This window comes from Magnolia sinica, chromosome 12 (genome assembly GCF_029962835.1).
Source record: "Magnolia sinica isolate HGM2019 chromosome 12, MsV1, whole genome shotgun sequence".
NCBI lineage: Eukaryota > Viridiplantae > Streptophyta > Magnoliopsida > Magnoliales > Magnoliaceae > Magnolia > Magnolia sinica.
In genome coordinates, this window is record NC_080584.1 from 35577108 (window position 1) to 35595321 (window position 18214).

The 18214-nt window shown below is 38.0% G+C and overlaps 2 protein-coding genes and 1 long non-coding RNA gene across 13 annotated transcripts in view; 2 read left to right on the plus strand and 1 right to left on the minus strand.

The window, feature by feature from the left end:
- Positions 1 to 18214, plus strand: part of LOC131221221 (DNA mismatch repair protein MSH5) — a 152657-nt gene that overhangs the window by 69395 nt on the left and 65048 nt on the right. For 10 of the 11 annotated variants that reach the window (XR_009159110.1, XM_058216406.1, XM_058216408.1 and 7 more), the window contains 5 exons: positions 3025 to 3102; positions 6358 to 6408; positions 6498 to 6579; positions 15931 to 16004; positions 16128 to 16227. Coding sequence is in view for 10 of the 11 variants with exons in the window: in XM_058216406.1 (XP_058072389.1) it covers positions 3025 to 3102; positions 6358 to 6408; positions 6498 to 6579; positions 15931 to 16004; positions 16128 to 16227 (385 nt within the window). In the remaining variant the exon portion in view is untranslated. The remainder of the gene's footprint in view (positions 1 to 3024; positions 3103 to 6357; positions 6409 to 6497; positions 6580 to 15930; positions 16005 to 16127; positions 16228 to 18214) is intronic. The other variant, XM_058216410.1, reaches the window with a different exon arrangement.
- Positions 8483 to 9249, minus strand: LOC131221224 (uncharacterized). The gene is made up of 3 exons (XR_009159111.1): positions 9007 to 9249; positions 8771 to 8901; positions 8483 to 8661 (listed from the first exon to the last, which is right to left on the minus strand). It is a non-coding gene; the product is annotated as an uncharacterized LOC131221224 (long non-coding RNA).
- On the plus strand, positions 9305 to 10402 carry LOC131221223 (uncharacterized). The gene is made up of 3 exons (XM_058216417.1): positions 9305 to 9582; positions 9689 to 9819; positions 9927 to 10402. The coding sequence occupies exons 1-3, from the start codon at positions 9492 to 9494 to the stop codon at positions 10011 to 10013; spliced, it is 309 nt and encodes a 102-aa protein (XP_058072400.1). The 5' UTR covers positions 9305 to 9491; the 3' UTR covers positions 10014 to 10402.

Consider the following 18214-nt stretch of genomic DNA (forward strand, 5'->3'; position numbering starts at 1 on the left):
TGGTATTAGAGCGTCCTTGCTTCTAATCTAATCCATCTCTCCCTTCTATCCTGTAATTCTTTTTCCTTCTTTTATTTTTAGTCTCTCTCATCCCTCTCATGTTGAAAATCTTTTTTGATACTTTTAAGGTTTATTTTATTTTTATTTTTAACCGGGCCTTTATAAGGGTTTGTGCGTGAGAAGGGAATGAAGCGTTCGTGATCATCGACCCTCATGATTCTCTTCAAGTGTGGCATTCATACCATGTGAAGCATAGAGTATCATTCCTGTTAATTAAAGTCACATGAACTAATTTGTGATGTCTACCAAACAGGTCTTATTTTTTCCAATAGTTCTTTTATTATCAGGTTAGATTGATTGGAAATAATATTATGTGACCCATGGTAATAATTTATTTTCTGCAATGTTTGTTGATGAGCATGTATGACGGTCAAAGTCTGAAGTCTTCCATATGCGTCCCTAGTATCACCAATATTATTGATATTGTCAGCTTATATTATTTTTATCTCAGGTCAGTGATACAGGTACAATATGTAATACAAAAATACATTATATTGGTCAGTTGACATAGATATTTTCGATATTGCAAGATATTGGCAACAACCCTTTGAAATAAATCCATTTTACCATCCATACATGAGATAATACTTCTAATATTGTCAGTAATATCCAGTGTTCGAAATATCTGACCTTGACTTTTGTTTGTACGAAGGATGCTGAGGTTCTTCATCACTGAATGGAGGACAAGTTATTTAGTATTTAGCTAGCTTAAAATGTAATTATGAGTCTCTGTGTTCAAATCCTTAGAAAGGGAACCTACACTATATTTATGCTCTTCTTAAGAGTAGATGATGAGGATATCAGAGCACCATTCAGGGTCTACCAAAGGAGGAGATCATCACTAGTTTCCCTCTGGATGGATGACCACTACGTGGGCCCATGTGGGCCAAGTGGACCGTTTTGAAGACCGCATTAAGGACCCCCATATGCATTTGATGCATCTTCGAAGACCCTACACTAGGAAGATGCATGTGAGTTGTATTCTTGAGGAGTCTGGACCGTTGAATTGAGTGCTTGCATTGATTGGACCATTGGATCATGCACGATGGACCTTTGAATCACTCTTAATCATGACCCATCTTGATCATGGACCACCCCATTAGCTACGAATAGTTTATGATAGTTTGGATTTATTTGTTTTGAATAATTTTTGTCATTTATTTTATTATTTTTAGATTATTTTATGTTTTACATGAGGTAGTTTTTTTTTAAAAAATTTATTTATAATGTGAATTCTTTCCTGAAAGAGGTTTTTTTTAGTCTCTTTCTGAAACTATAAAAGAGAAGGGGAGCTAATACCATTATTTTGAAAAAAGAACTGTCCATTTTCCCTTCTTCATTGGGAAAATAGTTGAATTCTTCAATGAAACTTCAGGGATTGTTAAAAAATACCTTAATACACACTTTTAAATCATAACATTGGTATGTACAGGAGATTTGTCGGCAGACTCATCTATTTGACCATCACCAGGCCAGGTATTGCCTTTTAAGCTGGTTTGGTGAGTCAATTCTTTCAAAGTCTGAGGAGATCACACCTAGTAGCAGCTATGAGGATTCCTAGGTATCTGAAATGTTCCCCTGGGAAGGGTATCCTATACAGAGCTCATAGTTATCTTCTAGTAGCCGGTTATTCAGATATAGATTATGAAGAATCGAGACATGATAGAAGTTCGACTAGAGGTTAATGCACCTTCTTATGCAGAATCGAAGCATGTTTTGAATTGTGTTCCTTCCCAACTAATCTGTAGTTGGGGTTGATTATCAAATAATCCATGGCTCTTCCTACCTCTAAATGAGGCCCCATTCTTTCCTGCCTGGAATCTTTATGAGGGAGAATCCCTAGTATTCCATCCTTTGTGTATCTCTTTTTTTTTGTCCCATTTCTTTTTGGACCTCTGTTGTATCTGAGGAAGATGGCTTCTCATCATCTTTCTGTTTCCTTTTCCTTTTGCAATACAGTTTGAGTTGCCCTAACCATTCTCTCTCTTTCTCTCTCTCTCTCTCTCTCTCTCTCTCTCTCTCTCTGAGTGTGTGTGTAGTCTTTTTGAGGCTAGCATTCCTAATTGCCCTATCTAGTAAGGCACTTTGATTTTTCAGGGCAAGATAAGGTCTCACTAACCAGAGGGAGAGTGATGGAAGGAGACAGCAGTTGGGAAAGACATGAAGGTAAGATATTAACGACTAGTTTTGTCTTCAAGCGGAAGCTGGAAGCTGAAGCCGTCGAAAGGGGAAGGGCTTTATGGGGGACAGGAAGACCCATGAGAAAGAGACGTCCAGGAAAGGCCATGATACTGACGACTGGGCCTAAGAATTCTGGATGGAAAAAAAAAGGCTCCCCTGTTTCCTTGCAGTGATTGGTTGACTGAAATGTAATGCATGTCTCAAGTGTCCTTGTGCCCATACCTTCTCACATGTTAGTGCATGATGGGTTGCTTCACATGCTTTCACTTTTGAACAGAGATTTATAACCTACATATCCTCTTGGAAAAGAAAACAAGGCTTCAGTAGAAAACTTTTCAAAAGCATCTCCTTATAGAACTTTATCAGACCAACAATTACTACAATTTTTTAGAATGTCAATTACTAACTCAAAAAAAAAAATATTGTTCCTACTTCCTGGACTATAAAAGAATTATGAACTGGTGATTATGTCATGTACACTTGAACCTCCAATTAGTACAAGATTGGATAGCTAAGACACAGTTATGAACTGACTTTTGATAAGTTGTTATCACGACTAGCCTATATAATATGCATCGAATATTATTCAATGCTACTATGGTTATTATTTTATTACAATTTCTCATTTGATGGCCCTTCTGATGACTTTTATGTTTTCTTATTTAGATTAACTTTTCTCAAGAGCAACAGATTTATGCTTTATTTTCTAATTCTTTAGTATAATGAAACTATGTTAGAAGCTTGTTTTTTACTCTTAAACTTTGACTTGGTTTTGTCATGTAGGTAATGGGTGTCATTGATGTTAATAGAAGCAAGGAGAAAGGCTACAGAACAGTGGTAAAGGAGGGATTTTGCGATGAGGTTGGACTTCCAATTAATGATTTCCATTATAAGTTTTGGTGTTGTTCCCCCCCCCCCCCCCCAAAGAAAGAAAGAAAAAATGCGAGAAATTCTCACACAACACTCGTTGGCATGTCTATTAACCTAATAATTATAATTATTTTGAGTATCCTATTTTGATTGCGGGACAACCTTGCTAAACGGGTTGGATGTTATACAAACACCACGGTTGGCCCCACACACGAGTACAGTTATTTGTGTGTGAAAATGATTCAATGAAAGCATTTTTTTATATAGTAAATATGGTGAAAATGTTTTCATTGAATCATTTGTGGGCCCCACCGTGATATGCTTCAATTACATCCACTCCCACCATCAAATGCATTGCACCTTGTTTGGGATTGGGCCGAATAATCATGTCAATGTCTCATTAAGGTGGGCCACACAATAGGGAAGCAGTTGAGGGGGGAAGCCCACCCTTGATATCTTGGAAGGCCCACCATGATGTAAGTCTGTCATCCAACCCATTCATCTGAGGTACCTGTCCCAGATGAAGGGATCCCCTGTCCATCAGGCTATTTTGACACCCGCTGGGCCTTATTGGAATCAGTGGGGGGCATCCCTCTTTTAACTCTTTGATTGTTGCATTCCTAGCCAAACAAGTCAGGGCATGTCTGATGGATTATGGTCGGCCCTACCAAAAAGAAAAAAAAAACATTTTAACTGTAATTACATTGAAAACATCTGCACTGAATCATTTCCCACACAAAAACACATGTATGTTTGTCTGTCTGTCTGTGTATATGCATGTATGTGTAGACACACATACAACCAGTTGATATCCAACTAGCGCTTAATTGTCAACGTGTCAAGTGTTTGCAATATCCAACTTGTCAAGAAGGTTGGACTAACCATGACAAACACGTGATTCAAAAACCAGACCTATCCACTCATCATGTGGATCAGACCATATAAAACCTTAAGACAGCCATCAGTCTGATCCGAAGTACATATATGGTTCATTTGATAAGTGAATCTACCTGAAATGGATTACCCTTCTTGTCTTAGCTTTAAGGATAATGTGTTGCCCATCCACCAGTTTCTTTTTCACTATGGGAGTTGATTACCCTTCAACAGTAGAGATTAGTGCTTATACTGCTTTCATGCTGCTTTTTAGCACAAGTTTGGTGATTTATCACCATGTATTCTTCTCTGGAATTTGAATCGATATATGCACTGTTGTAAGTTGTTTGTTGTGAGCGATACTCACTAGTAGCCAACTCTTCAACAGGATATCCCAAATCGGTTACGTATCGGCCGTAACGGCCGATACGTAACGGTAACGGTGGGACCCGTTACGCGATACGGGGTCGAAACGGCCGTTATGGAATTCTGTGACCGTAACGGCCGTTACGGGGACGTTACGGGCCATAACGGCCGTTATAGACCCTGTAAAAAAAAAAAAAAACCTTACCTTTTTTTTCCTTTCTTTTCCTCTTCTTCTTCTCTTTCTTCTTCTTCTTCTTCTTCTTCTTCTCGAGCAGCTGCGTCTGCGGCTGCGCCCGGCTGCAGCTGCGGCTGCTTCCTGTTCTTCTTCTTCTTCTTCCTCTCTCTCTCACTCTCTCTCTGTCTCTCTCTTAATCTCTTCTTTCCCGTTTCCCTCTTTTTTTCTTTTCTTTCTTTCCCTCTTTTTTTCTTTTCGTTTCCCTCTCTCTCCATTTTTTTTTTTTTTATTTGCCGCAGCTGACTGCAGTACGTGTCACACAAAGACGAGCGCTGACACTCATCGAGCGCCGAGTTGTACGAACTGTTCAAAGGAGATCAAAGTTATATGGGCTCCATGGTGATGTATTTATTACATCTACACCGTTCACCTATTTTCAGAGATCATTTTAGAGCACCAGCCAAAAAATGAATTATATCCAGAGATCATCTGGACCACACCAAAAATAGCAGCAGGGATAATGACTTTCGCGGTTAAATAATTTTTAGGGCGCACGTAACGTTTATTTTCCATCCAATCATATCAGACCTGAGTGGGCCTCACCATAATGTATATATTTTATCCATATCGTCCATCCATTTTGCAACGTCATTTTAAGTCAGGATTCAAAAAATTAGTAATATCCAAATCTCAGGTGGACCACACCATAGGAAATAGTGGTTATAGAATGCTCACCATTAAAAATTTCCTAAAGTCCACTGTAATGTTTATTTTCAATCTAACCTGTTAATTGGGTCACATTGACGTGGATGAAGGGAAAACACCCATGTCAGCTTGATCTAAAACTTTTCTAGCCCTCAATAAATTTTTAATGGTGAACGTTTAATTATTATTGTTTCTTACGGTGCAATCCACCCGAGCGTTGGATGTGCCTCATTTTTGGGCTCATGCCCTAAAATTATTTGGCAAAATGGATGAATGGTGTAGATATAACACATTCATCACGGGTGAGGCCCAAAAAACTTTGACACGTGTGCTGCACTTTACATCCGAGTCCCTCCTAATTCAAACCTTAAAAAATTGTACACGAGACATATATTAACTTGAAATTTGACAATTAAATTATGGACTGCAATTGCTAACTCACAATGCCAAAATCAAATTATTTGAATAGTTTTAATTGTTAATTTGTGAACTTTTATTTTTTAAAATAGGGCCTTTTGATTTTTTATTTTTTATTTTTATGATTCACTATCCAATAAATGTCCACCAATTTATAAGTGGGATAATGACAATAAATGGCATGAATTTGAGGCTGATTTGGAGAATAAATTGGTCCTCCAAGTCAACCCCAAATTGGCAACGCCATCTACCTGAATTTAATTTTATTTTTTTAAAGAACTATTGGGAGAAATGATATCAAGATGTTAAGTATATAAATTACATATTTAAAAAATTAAATATATGAATTTTGTAGTCAAATTTAAGTTACCTGGTTAAAAAATTAATCAGACAGTCCGATATAACTTCTCACCAAAGAGTGGACCGTTACACCACCATAAACATGTTCCAATTTATAAATGAATGCATATTTGGAATGCTTAGAATATTCTGGATTTAATCCATATTTTTTCATATTTTTTTGGCAAAAAATAAAAATAAAATTGCGCCGTTACGGGCCGTTACGCCCCCGTATCCGTATCGGTTTCGGAGGGCACCGTTACGCCAACCGATACCGATACGGGACACCTTGCTCTTCAATAATCACATTATATTTTTCATTTCAACTGTAAACAAACTAATGAGGTACATTTTTCTCATTTAAAACCTAGCTGGATGAGCTAAGGGTAATATATGAGGAGCTACCAGAGTTTCTAGAGCAGGTATCATCTTTTCTGCGATCATATTTCAATTATCATTTTTTATGACACTGAGCTCAAAATCTTATTTATTTAATATTAATTCCTTGCAGGTTTCATCCTTTGAAATTGAACGTCTTCCTCACCTGCATGATAATAAGCTTCTTCCATGTGTAGTATATGTACATCAAATAGGTAGGTCTTTATTTCTTTACCAAATATCTTCCTATGAAATGAGAACATGTTTCATTGTCAGTTCATACTACATCCGCTGCCCCTCGAATGTGTTTCTGGATTTCTTCGTGTCCTTCTAGACAATTTGTAGATCAAGTTGTTATCTCCTTCTGATCGTAGAAATTTTGAAGTATTCTAGCACTAAATAACCATGTTTGAAAAGTGAATAAGTGAGAATTGACACATTGATCTTAACATTGTAGCCCATGTGTGCTAATTGATAGGTCAAGAACACCTAATAACATTTGTTTTCTTTAACACAGTGAAAGGAACCTGTTGGAGTATAGTTTTCAGTGTACGCATTATTGAGTACGATTAGGAGTTATGTTGCCGTTTGGTACTCTAAAGTACCATACCATTATAGAGACCCTTGTTTATCTTTATTTATTGAGATGTGTATCTTTGAACTTATCTCTTTATAACCTTTTTAATATAAATAAAGAGGTTGGGAAAGAAGACATACACAATCTTCTATTCTCACTTTTCATCCCATATGACTCTCTCTCCTCCCTTTTCTTCTTTCCCTCCTCATTATACCTGATATTAGAGCTTCTCTAATCCTGACTGTAAATATTTTGGATTGAATGTTCTCATTGTGAGGTTCCTCTATTTAAATAGAAACTCTAGGCTTAATTACAAGGCTGAATTGCAGCCATTAGCATCAATCTAGGCTAACAAACAAGGAAACAATAACTGTACAAGATATATACAATCATGTCATAAATAGATGACCTAATTATGGCTAAATATATGCTGTCCCGATTGACACCCCCCCTCAAATTGATGCTGGTCGATCAAGAAGCATTAATTTGCCTACAAGGAACTGATGGCGCTGTCATGTCATGGCCTTGGTAAACACGTCAGTTATCTGAAGGTCAGTGGAAACATAAGGAAGAGAAATAATACGAGTGTCGAAGGCTTCCCGAATAGAATGATAGTCCACCTCAATGTGCTTCGTTCGTTCATGAAAAATGGGATTAGCAGCAATCTGAATGGCACTAGTATTATCAGCATGGAGAGGTGTAGGATCAGACTGGGAAAAACCAAGCTCAGCCAGAAGCCCACGAAGCCAGACAATCTCAAAACAAGTAGCAGACATCAATGTTGTCGAATAGCATATGCGATCGGTGTGCGCATATGCGATCGCACAATCGCATGTGCGGCCGCATATTTTTTTTTTTTCGCATTTTTTCAAAAAATTTAAAAAAAATCAGAAAAATCAGAAAAAATCAAAATCAATTATTATATGTCATTGGGACATGAAATACATTTAATTTAAGTAAAAATAAAATAAAACCAATTGCATACATTTATAAATTACAATATAGTTAACAATTAACATTTGACAAATATGAAATATCCATATTCAACATTCAACACTACATGATATATAATATATCAAGTTATCAACAACAACAACATCAACACACTTAAGACTTAGTAAATATTAAACAAAATTAAGAAGTTATGTATTTATTATTTATCTAATCAATAATCATATACATTGATCTAGTGACCATTGTGGCATATCACCACCAGGTCCACCACCACCACCACCACCATCATCATCATCATTCGAGTCATCCCCTTCTTCCACATACACTTCTTCTTCTTCTGTTTCTTCATCATCTGTACGTACTAATACTTCATCAACATCCAATGGTGGATGATCTTCAGCTTGATCATCATTATCACCATCTCCTTCTTCAATCTCCTCAATCTCATCAACGGGTTGACGGCTACTACTCGCCCCCCGGCTCCCCTCCGTCCTTCGCCTTCGAGTGATACTACCTTCACCAGGTGTCGATCCGTATGCGACATCTTCAACTTATGCCCATGTCAGTTCCTCTCCAGCTATATCGGGTCCTCCGTCTCTACGAGCCACTCCTTATCTGCATCCAACTCATCTAAGCAGATAGGGTCAAAGAAACTAGGCTTTTCTTTCCTACTTTGGAATCGTTCTCACAATTTTTGATTGTATTGAACGAAAACTAAGTCGTTGAGCTTTTTTTGCTCAAGGTGATTCTTTTTCTTGGTATGAATCTGTAAGAAAGAAAGCGCATTTGACATATTAGCTATTTAGGTAATTAATTTAGCTTAGGCCACTAAAAAACTAAAGTTTACAAACAATTACTAAACAGTCTAAACTTACCGCCTCGAACGTGCTCCAATTGCGCTCGCAACCACTAGCAGAACACGTAAGTCTAAGAATCTTTATAGCCAGCTTCTTTAGAGCTGGATCCTTCCTTTTCGGGTCCACTCCATAGGCAGCCCACTAGTCAGCTGAGAAAAACAGTTTAAGTAGGTTAGAGTTTTAGAGACATTTTGTAGAAAAACTATTTATAAGAGTTCAATACACAATACACTAACATTCATAGAAATACTTACTGGGTAATTTCATTGTCCGATGTCTTATTACGATATCCCTTGAGAATATTCCTTCACTTTTTGTGTAGAAGTCCAACAAAGTTGAGATCCTGTCCTGTTCTCCTCTATCTGCAATCATTCTTTCCAAGACATCAATAAATCCAACCATATGCATAGTTAGTGCTTCTGCTGGATCAACAGAAGTGAATAAACAGGCTGGGTTAAGGATGTAAGCAGCTGAATACAATGGGGATGACATTTGGTTGCCCCATCTTCTATCTATACTATCTAAAATTGACATTTTGCTACAGCCTTAAAAGCCAATTTTAGATATTATAGATAGAAGATAGGGCAGCCAAATGTCATCCCCATTGTATTCGGCTGCTTACATCCTTAACCCAACCTGTTTATTCACTTCTACTGATCCAGCAGAAGCACTAACTATGCATATGGTTGGATTTATTGATGTCTTGGAAAGAATGATTCCAGATAAATGAGAACAGGACATGATCTCAACTTTGCTAGACTTCTACACAAAAAGTGAAGGGATATTCTCAAGGGATATCGTAATAAGACATCGGATAATGAAATTACCCAGTAAGTACTTCTATGAATGTTAGTGTACTGTGTACTGAACTCTTACAAATAGTTTTTCTACAAAGTTTCTCTAAGACTCTTAACCTACTTAAACCGTTTTTCTCAGCTGACTGGTGGGTTGCCTATGGAGTGGACCCGAACAGGAAGGATCCAACTCGAAATAAGCTGGCTATGAAGATTCTTGGACTCACGTGTTCTGCCAGTGGTTGCGAGTGCAATTGGAGCACGTTCAAGGCGGTAAGTTTAGACTGTTTAGTAATTGTTTGCAAACTTTAATTTTTTAGTGGCCTAAGCTAAATTAATTATCTAAATAGCTAATGCCAAATGTGCTTTCTTTCTTGCAGATTCATATCAAGAAAAGGAATCGCCTTGAGCAAAAAAAGCTCAACGACTTGGTTTTCGTTCAATACAATCAAAAATTGCGAGAATGATTCCAAACTAGGAAAGAAAAGCCCGGTTTCTTTGACCCTATCTGCTTAGATGAGTTGGATGCAGATAACAAGTGGCTCGTAGAGACGGAAGACCCAGTATTTGTTGGAGAGGAACTGACATGGGCAAAAGTTGAAGATGCCGCATACGGATCAACACCTGGTGAAGGTAGTACCACTCGAAGGCGAAGGACGGGGGGGAGTCGAGGGGCGAGTAGTAGCAGTCAACCCGTTGATGAGATTGAAGAAGGAGATGGTGATAATGATGATCAAGCTGAAGATCATCCACCATTGGATGTTGATAAAGTATTAGTACATACAGATGATGAAGAAACAGAAGAAGAAGAAGTGTATGTGGAAGAACGAGATGACTCGAATGATGATGATGGTGGTGGTGGTGGACCTAGTGGTGATATGCCACAATGGCTACTAGATCAATGTATATGATTATTGATTAGATAAATAATAAATACATAACTTCTTAATTTTGTTTAATATTTACTAAGTCTAAGTGTGTTGATGTTGTTGATTGTTGATAACTTGATATATTATATATCATGTAGTGTTGACTGTTGAATATGGATATTTTATATTTGTTAATTGTTAAGAAGTTAACTATATTGTAATTTGTAAATGTATCATATGTATGTATGTAATTGGTTTTATTTTATTTTTACTTAAATTAAATGTATTTCATGTCCCAATGACATATAATAATTTATTTTAATTTTTCTGTTTTTTTTTTAATTTTTTGAAAAAATACGAAAAAAAATGCGACCGCATATGCAATTGTGCGATTGCATATGTGCACACGCATATTCAATCGCACACGATCGCATATGCTATTCAACAACATTGGTATCTGGGATTCAAGAAATACGCTGAAAACCTACATCAGTACGGCCGTTGTTGATTATTGCATATAGAAAAAAATTCATATAAGTATTTACCGGCCTAATGTAGTGGGTGAGAAAGCGTCATTTCCCAATGATCGTCTATTATTGCATGCACCCACTTATATGCGTTAGGAGCTTTAGCCTTGATGGCTTCTTTCATCAGTTGTATGGATGGATACAACGATCCCATTGACGGATTTGTCTCATTATCCACCATCCTCAACACCACGTAAATGGACTCTAGAATACCCACTATGCTACGCACGCGATCCCAGAATGTATTTGTCAATACTAGGTCCTCGATTCTCTAGGTTACTCTCTTCGCCATCTTTTTCCATTCTTCGTAATTATGAGAGGTGAAAAGCTCTTGTAACCTTTGTTTGTGTTTGAGGAGGCTACTTAAGGCAATATAATTTGTGGCGAACTGCGTCTCCCCGGGGTGCACTATATCCCCACCACACCTCGCGCATCACGACTAATAACCAAGTGTAGTTGTATATGAAGTTTGTGATGAGTCGTGCATCAATAATTATAGTCTTCACCGACAGCCTATCCCCGATCATCTCCAGCATGAGATCAATGCAATAGGCTGCACCGAGGGTCCAATACATATGATACTTGTTCTGAATATCCTTCCCCGCCTTGACAAATACACTCCCATTGTCCATAACAAATTGCACAATGTTTCTCCTCCCAACATCTAGCATGACATTGTGCATTAGTTTGTAAATGTAGTTCGAATCTTTAATCTTATTACTCGCATTTACAAAATTTAGGAACACCGCCCATCCCCTACAATAGACCATAAAATTTATGACCTACATCTTCTTTGGTCTTTTCCAACCATCACACATGACAGTGCAGCCATACATCTCCCATGACTTCTTATATGAATCCATGTATGACTTCATCTCCACATATTCATCATCCAAATACTTCATCATGATCTCAAAGGGCGTGGGCAGCTGCACACCTTTACCCCCACAATGCACTTCACTTATCATATTCTTGAAGTGCGAGCTTGCTGTGGCATTCGTGGGGATTTGATTGTAGATGAAAAAAACTTTGCTATAAACTTTTCAACTTTCTTCCTCACATGTCCTTTATTTTCTTTTGTGTCCCTCCTGCCTCCTTGTATATCCTCGGATCTGAAGGTATATCCGGCACCCACATGCTACTACTCCTGCCCATGCCCTATAATCCTCCCCGCTTACTACCCTCCCCTCCACCATCCCCCTATTCCACTACCCCCTGCCACACTCCCCCTGCTCCACTCCCCCCACCACGCTCATGGATAGACCTCTTAAATCTACGCCTACTCATGTCCCACCTCCTCTCCCGATCCCTCTCCCACTGATCACATATGGACTCTTAAACTGCGTGTCTATATTCGGGATCATCATTGTCATCAAGATCCACTACATCCTCGTCACCTACATTTGGCGGCCGCCCCAACTCCTCCCTAATCTCCCTCTCCTGTGAATGTCGTTCATATTTTGTCTTCACATTTTTTTTTTCTTTCAATATGACCCTCATTTCTTCTCACACATCCTGTGTGCACTTAGGGCAGTTCACAGCATTGCGATACCCTCCTGCTAAATGCTCCTTCAAGCGAGTTACCCCCCACTCCTCGATACATAGCCACATAAATTACATATACTCCGAATCGATTATCGGGAGTTGGCCGGCCGTATCGCCATCCTATATTAGGTTGTCTCCCTCTTCCTCCTGACATATTTTATCTATAAAAGAATATTATGTTAATACTTGTTAGGGCCCACCTTGGTGCATATGATGTATATCCATGCCACCCATCCATTTTGCCATATTAATTTGAGGAATGGTCTTAAAAAATGAGAATGATCCAAAATCTCAGGTGGAACACAATGGGGATTTCCAGCATTAGATACTTCCTACAGTCCACAAAAGTATTGGATGGCGTGGATTCGAGTCTCACCTAATTCCTTGGGCGCCCATTTCTTGTGAAAGCCTTTAACAATTTGTTCATGCGCTGGAAACTTAGGTAGGGCCCACCAGGATGTTTGTGAGAAATCCACCCCAACCATCTCTTTTGTGAGCTCCTTTTAGGACATGGTACCAAAAATGAGCCAGATCAAATACTCAAGTGGGTCGAAAGCATGAGGATTGAACGTACATAGTTGAAATATTCATGGGGCCACAAAAGTTTTGAATCAGGGTAATATTTTTCTTCTCAGTTCATCTCAGTAGGAATGACGTTATGAACGGTATGGATGGCATTTAAACATCACTGTCGACCCAGGGAGGTTTTAACAGTAGGAATTTCCCTACCCACCTTTTCCTTTAGTGCGGCCCACTTGAGTGTTGGAACCTGCTCACTTTTAGTCTCAAGTCCTAAAATGAACTCACAAAACAGATGGATGGGGTAGATTTCTCACAAACATCACGTTGGGCCCCACCTAGGTTTCTAGCACAGGAACTTCTTGCCAAAGGCTTTTGCAGGAAATCCGAGGAAGTGAATTGGCTGTTGTACCACACACCACCATTATGGATGGTGTGTTGACGTCAACAGGTTTTGTGGGTCTCATCATGAGCTATGTTTTATATCCAAATCGCCCGTCCATTTGGCGAGCTTGTCGCAAGGCTTGAGCCGAAAAATAAGGCAGATCCAATTATCAAGTGGACCACACTGCAAAACGTAGTGGAGGATTGAACGTCTACCATTGAAACCATTTTCGGGTCACAGAAGTTTTGGATCAATATGATATTTGTTTTTCCTCTTCATCCAAGTATGTGTGACCTTATGAACAGATTGAATGGAAAGTAAATGTTATGGTGGGCCCTATAAACGTTTTAATGGTGAGAATCATTATCCCCGCTGCTATTTGTGGTGTGGTCCACTTGAGCTTTGGATATTACTCATTTTTATGCTCATGATCTAAAATGATCTCGCCAAATAGATGAACGGGATGGATATAATAAGTACATCATTGTGTGGCCCATGTTACTTTGATCTCCTTTGAACCATTCGTACAACTTTGAGTGTCACGCTCGTCTTCACACCACACAACCTGTGCGGTACAACGTCCAGTCCCGTCATAAGATCTATGGGGTCCACCTTGCTATATATATTTTATCCAAGCCGTCCATCTATTTTTTCATATAATTTAAGCGTAATATTCCAAAAATTAAGTAGATCCAAATCTTAGGTGGACTGCACCAGAAAATTTAAGCAGATCCATACCATTTAATGGTAAGTGTTCATTAATCACTGTTTGATGTGGTGTGGTCCACCTAAGATTTGAATGTGTTTAATTTTTGGGACGACATAAAAAAATGGGCTATAAAAACGAATGGATGGAGTGGATCTACAACATATCATCAATGTGGGCCCTATAGTAAGCGTAACACCCACTAAGTTGTTACTCACGTAGCACCAATCCGCGCTCGTAACTCATGGGTGTATTTTATTATTGTGTACTTAGTAAACACTGTGGGGTCCACCGTGATTTATATATTTTATCCACTCCTTAATTTTAGGGCTTGATCCCAAAATTGAAGCATATCTAAAGCTCAAATGGACCGCACCACGGGAAACCATGTGAATTGAACATATACCATTGAAAAATTCCTGAGGGCCACAAGTTTTGGATCAAGCTTATATTTATGTTTTCCCTTCATCCCTGTTTCCGTGATCTTATGAATAGGTTGGATGACAAATAAACATCACTGTGGGGCCTAACAAGGTTTCAACGGTTGAAATCATTATTCCCACAGTTTTATATGGTATGGTCCCCTTGAGCTTTGGATACGCTTCAATTTTGGGCTCAACCCCTTCATGAGCTGTAAAAACAGTTGGATGGCGTGGATAAACCACGTACATTCACGGTGGGCCCCATAGAGTTTTCTCGGTATGATAAAGCATACCGAGTGACTCAGTATGCAATCCGATTTCTAAAGGGCTTTAGCGGAATCCGCATTTCGAAAGAGGGAAGAGGGTTCTGAAGCTTCTAGAACCCTAAAATTCTCAAATCTTTTCCTCAATATGGCCCGATTTCTCGTCGAAGTCTCAGTTGAAGAAATCCCCTTGCCGAAATCTTCATTGCGATGTGAGAAATCTCCGTTGGATTCGAAGAAAAAAGAAAGAGGGAAATCGAAATTACCGCTGTTGATGGAGTGGCCCACCAAATTCGACGTCCGATCACGCAATCTGAGTCTACAGGTACTGAAATCCTCCCTCCAGTTTTTCCCTCTTTAAAAAAAAAAAAAAAAAAAAAAATCTTTCTTAAATTTTTTGGTAATTACGAACAGCACATTTCCGGCCTTTTATTGCTGTCGTTGGTTGTTGGTTACAGTATTTATGTGAGTCTGTGACAGACTCTACAGTAAACCCGTGAGTCTGTTATAAAATCTGAAAAAAATGCATGATAGTATCAATGATATCCATGATATCGAAGATAATGGTGCGAGATCCTATGATATATTGCGCGATACAATCATTTCTTCTTCTTCTTTTTTAAAAAAAAAAAAAAAACAAAAACTTCCGAGTGTTTCCGTGCGGGTTTCATGTTGCTGGGCAACGATAATGATAATATCAGCCGATAGTATCGATATTGTGAACACTGCCCTTAATAACTTAAAAAACTTGGAGCACAAATCACATGGTTTTTGTTTCCTACTAGTTATTGTTAACTCTGATCAATAAATTGGTGGTGCCTGGAAACTTTTTATGTTCATGGAGAGCCATCTACTATTTCCATGATCGAGAAACTTTCATTGTGTTCAGAACAAGCTCATCTCCCTCAAGTTGTATAAAGTAGTTGAGTTTCTGGACAGTATGATTATACCAGGTGCATATTTATGGATAGATATTTCTAACTGTGATTTTGAGTTGCTGATATTCATGATGTAATTTCCTACTGTTAAGCTGATTTGGATTCTATATTATTGTGCCATTTTTGCAATTTGATATATATATATATATATATATATGTTCCTTTTGCCATAATTTATTGGCACAATTCTTGTTTTATTTGTTTTTGTAGGATATTTGATATGCATATTTGAAGACAAACTTGACGAAGATACCCTAAAAGAACTTCAAGATTTTGAATTTGCAGTAAGTATTTGATTTTGGATTGAAAACACATTTGAAAAAGCACTAATATATCATTAGAATATATTTTGCTTGTTCACATGTTTCAAACATGTGATATATAACAATTAATGTGCACTGAATTAGTTCTCAGATGGAGATGGGGAGAAGATGAAATTCTTTTACCACACGTCCAAGACGAGAGAATTGGATAACCTTCTGGGAGACGTTTATCATAAAATTCTTGGTATCCGATTTAAACTCTTTGAATCTCTCTTTAGTTGCTTTTAGGCTCCACGAATATTGGCTACTAATACAGTAATGCTCAAATTCATTTCAAAAGCAATTTTATATGTTCGTTTTGAACATAGTATTGGTCTTGAGAATGGACAAGGAAAATTGACAAGATGAAGAGCATCAATACACAATGTCTCTAGAATTGTGAATATATTAGAGTGGCAGAGGAAGATATCATCCCTTATCCTCAGAACCTAGTTTTTAACTTTGATAGAGAACTATGCACGAAAAGAGAGCTAATCAGGATGGTGTTTTGTGAAATGTCCATGCATAAATAAATAATAAAAAAAAAAAAAGAAAAAAAGAAAAAAGAAAAAGGCTGGCAATGGATTTGGCTGGTACCTTAGGGCTTTTGAGCCCTATAAGCAATGGCCTGGGCTTATGTCTAATTGTTAGTAGGCCCATGAGTCAGGCATGGGCCCAAATTTCAAGCCTGACTAATAAACAGGTTGGGCTTGGTCCTTGGTTTTACAACTTTTTCTGTTGAGGATATATGAACCTGAGAGAAGAGGCTGCACTTGGGACTGAAATTCAAGCACAATTACTAGATTAGTCAGGCCCAGGTTTGACCACTTTTCTATTGAGGGCTGGCCAAGCTTGAATCTAGGCCCAAATATGATTCTTGTTGATGACATATGTTCTAACTTTCAGACCCAACTAATAAATGAACTTATCATAGCCCCGATCAGCTTGGCCTAAACCCAGCCCTTTTACCATAAAGGGGTTTCACTCTTTGACCATAAAGAGGCGGGATCTATATATAGAATGTAGAAGGTCAAATGCAGTGGATGGAATGATGTCACTAGCAGTAAAAGGTTGAGAAAACTATTTTTTTCAGCTTGTGACCCTCACAAACATAACTAGAGGAGGAAATAGACATGGATACTAAGCCACTAGATCGGGCTGGGTAATGAATATGACAACTAGGAATATAACCAAGATGATGATGCACAAGGCAACATAACAAGTAGGATTTAAAATCGTTAAAAAAAATTACTTGAAATCATCTTTTATTATATCCCAACACTCTTGCAAGAAATCCATGGAATGCCTGATGCCTTATCCCTACTCGTGCCCCTCACTGCCTCACGCACTTCCACTTGGTCAAAATCATGCTCAAGTCATTCAATGGCGTCTCCAATAACTCGTTAAAAGGGAAAATTATCTAGGGCCGACGTCAAGAACTCTTCCTTGGAGTAAAGTTTGACATAAATCAACAATCTTTTCTTTTCTTTGGATGGGATCCTCCACAAACCCCTAGAGCTGAATTTTATGGATGAGATTTTGCCTATGCCTTTCATTTGCCATCTTTCTGGAAGAAATATTCTTATCACCCTCCAATCATGAATTGGAATCATTGCACTATATTGGCTAATGTGGGCATATCATATATTTATCAACTATCAGCTCAATACAATACACGCTACAGGGTTGTATTGGGCCTAGATAAAAATAAATGGGCCATATCAGCATCGATACAGGACCAATACAACCATGAAGGCCCTAACCTTAAAAAAAATAAAATAATTAAAAAATCTCAAATTTCCTTTATTTTCTCATTTAAACTATGGAGGAACCCTAGAAAGTCATTTTAGACTAAATCTAGGCTTATTTGGGGAGCACAACAAAAGATTTGAGTTGGATTCGACGAATCAAATCAAAGTGGACCATTGTGGGATAAATAAGAAAAAAGGGGAACCATCACTTTTTTGTGTTATAATCTTCCTTCTTTCTTCTTCTTCTTCTTCTTCTTCTTCTTCTTCTTTTTATCCTTTTTGTATTTCAATGTAATGGGCCATCTCCCCAATTCTCCAAATCAGATTTGATTTGTGTTCAATAATGGCCTTCAACTGGCCAAGTCGACAGACAACATCTTATCAAAGAAACGTCAAATAAACAATTATATAATTGTCCAAACAAAAAAGAACAACATAAAT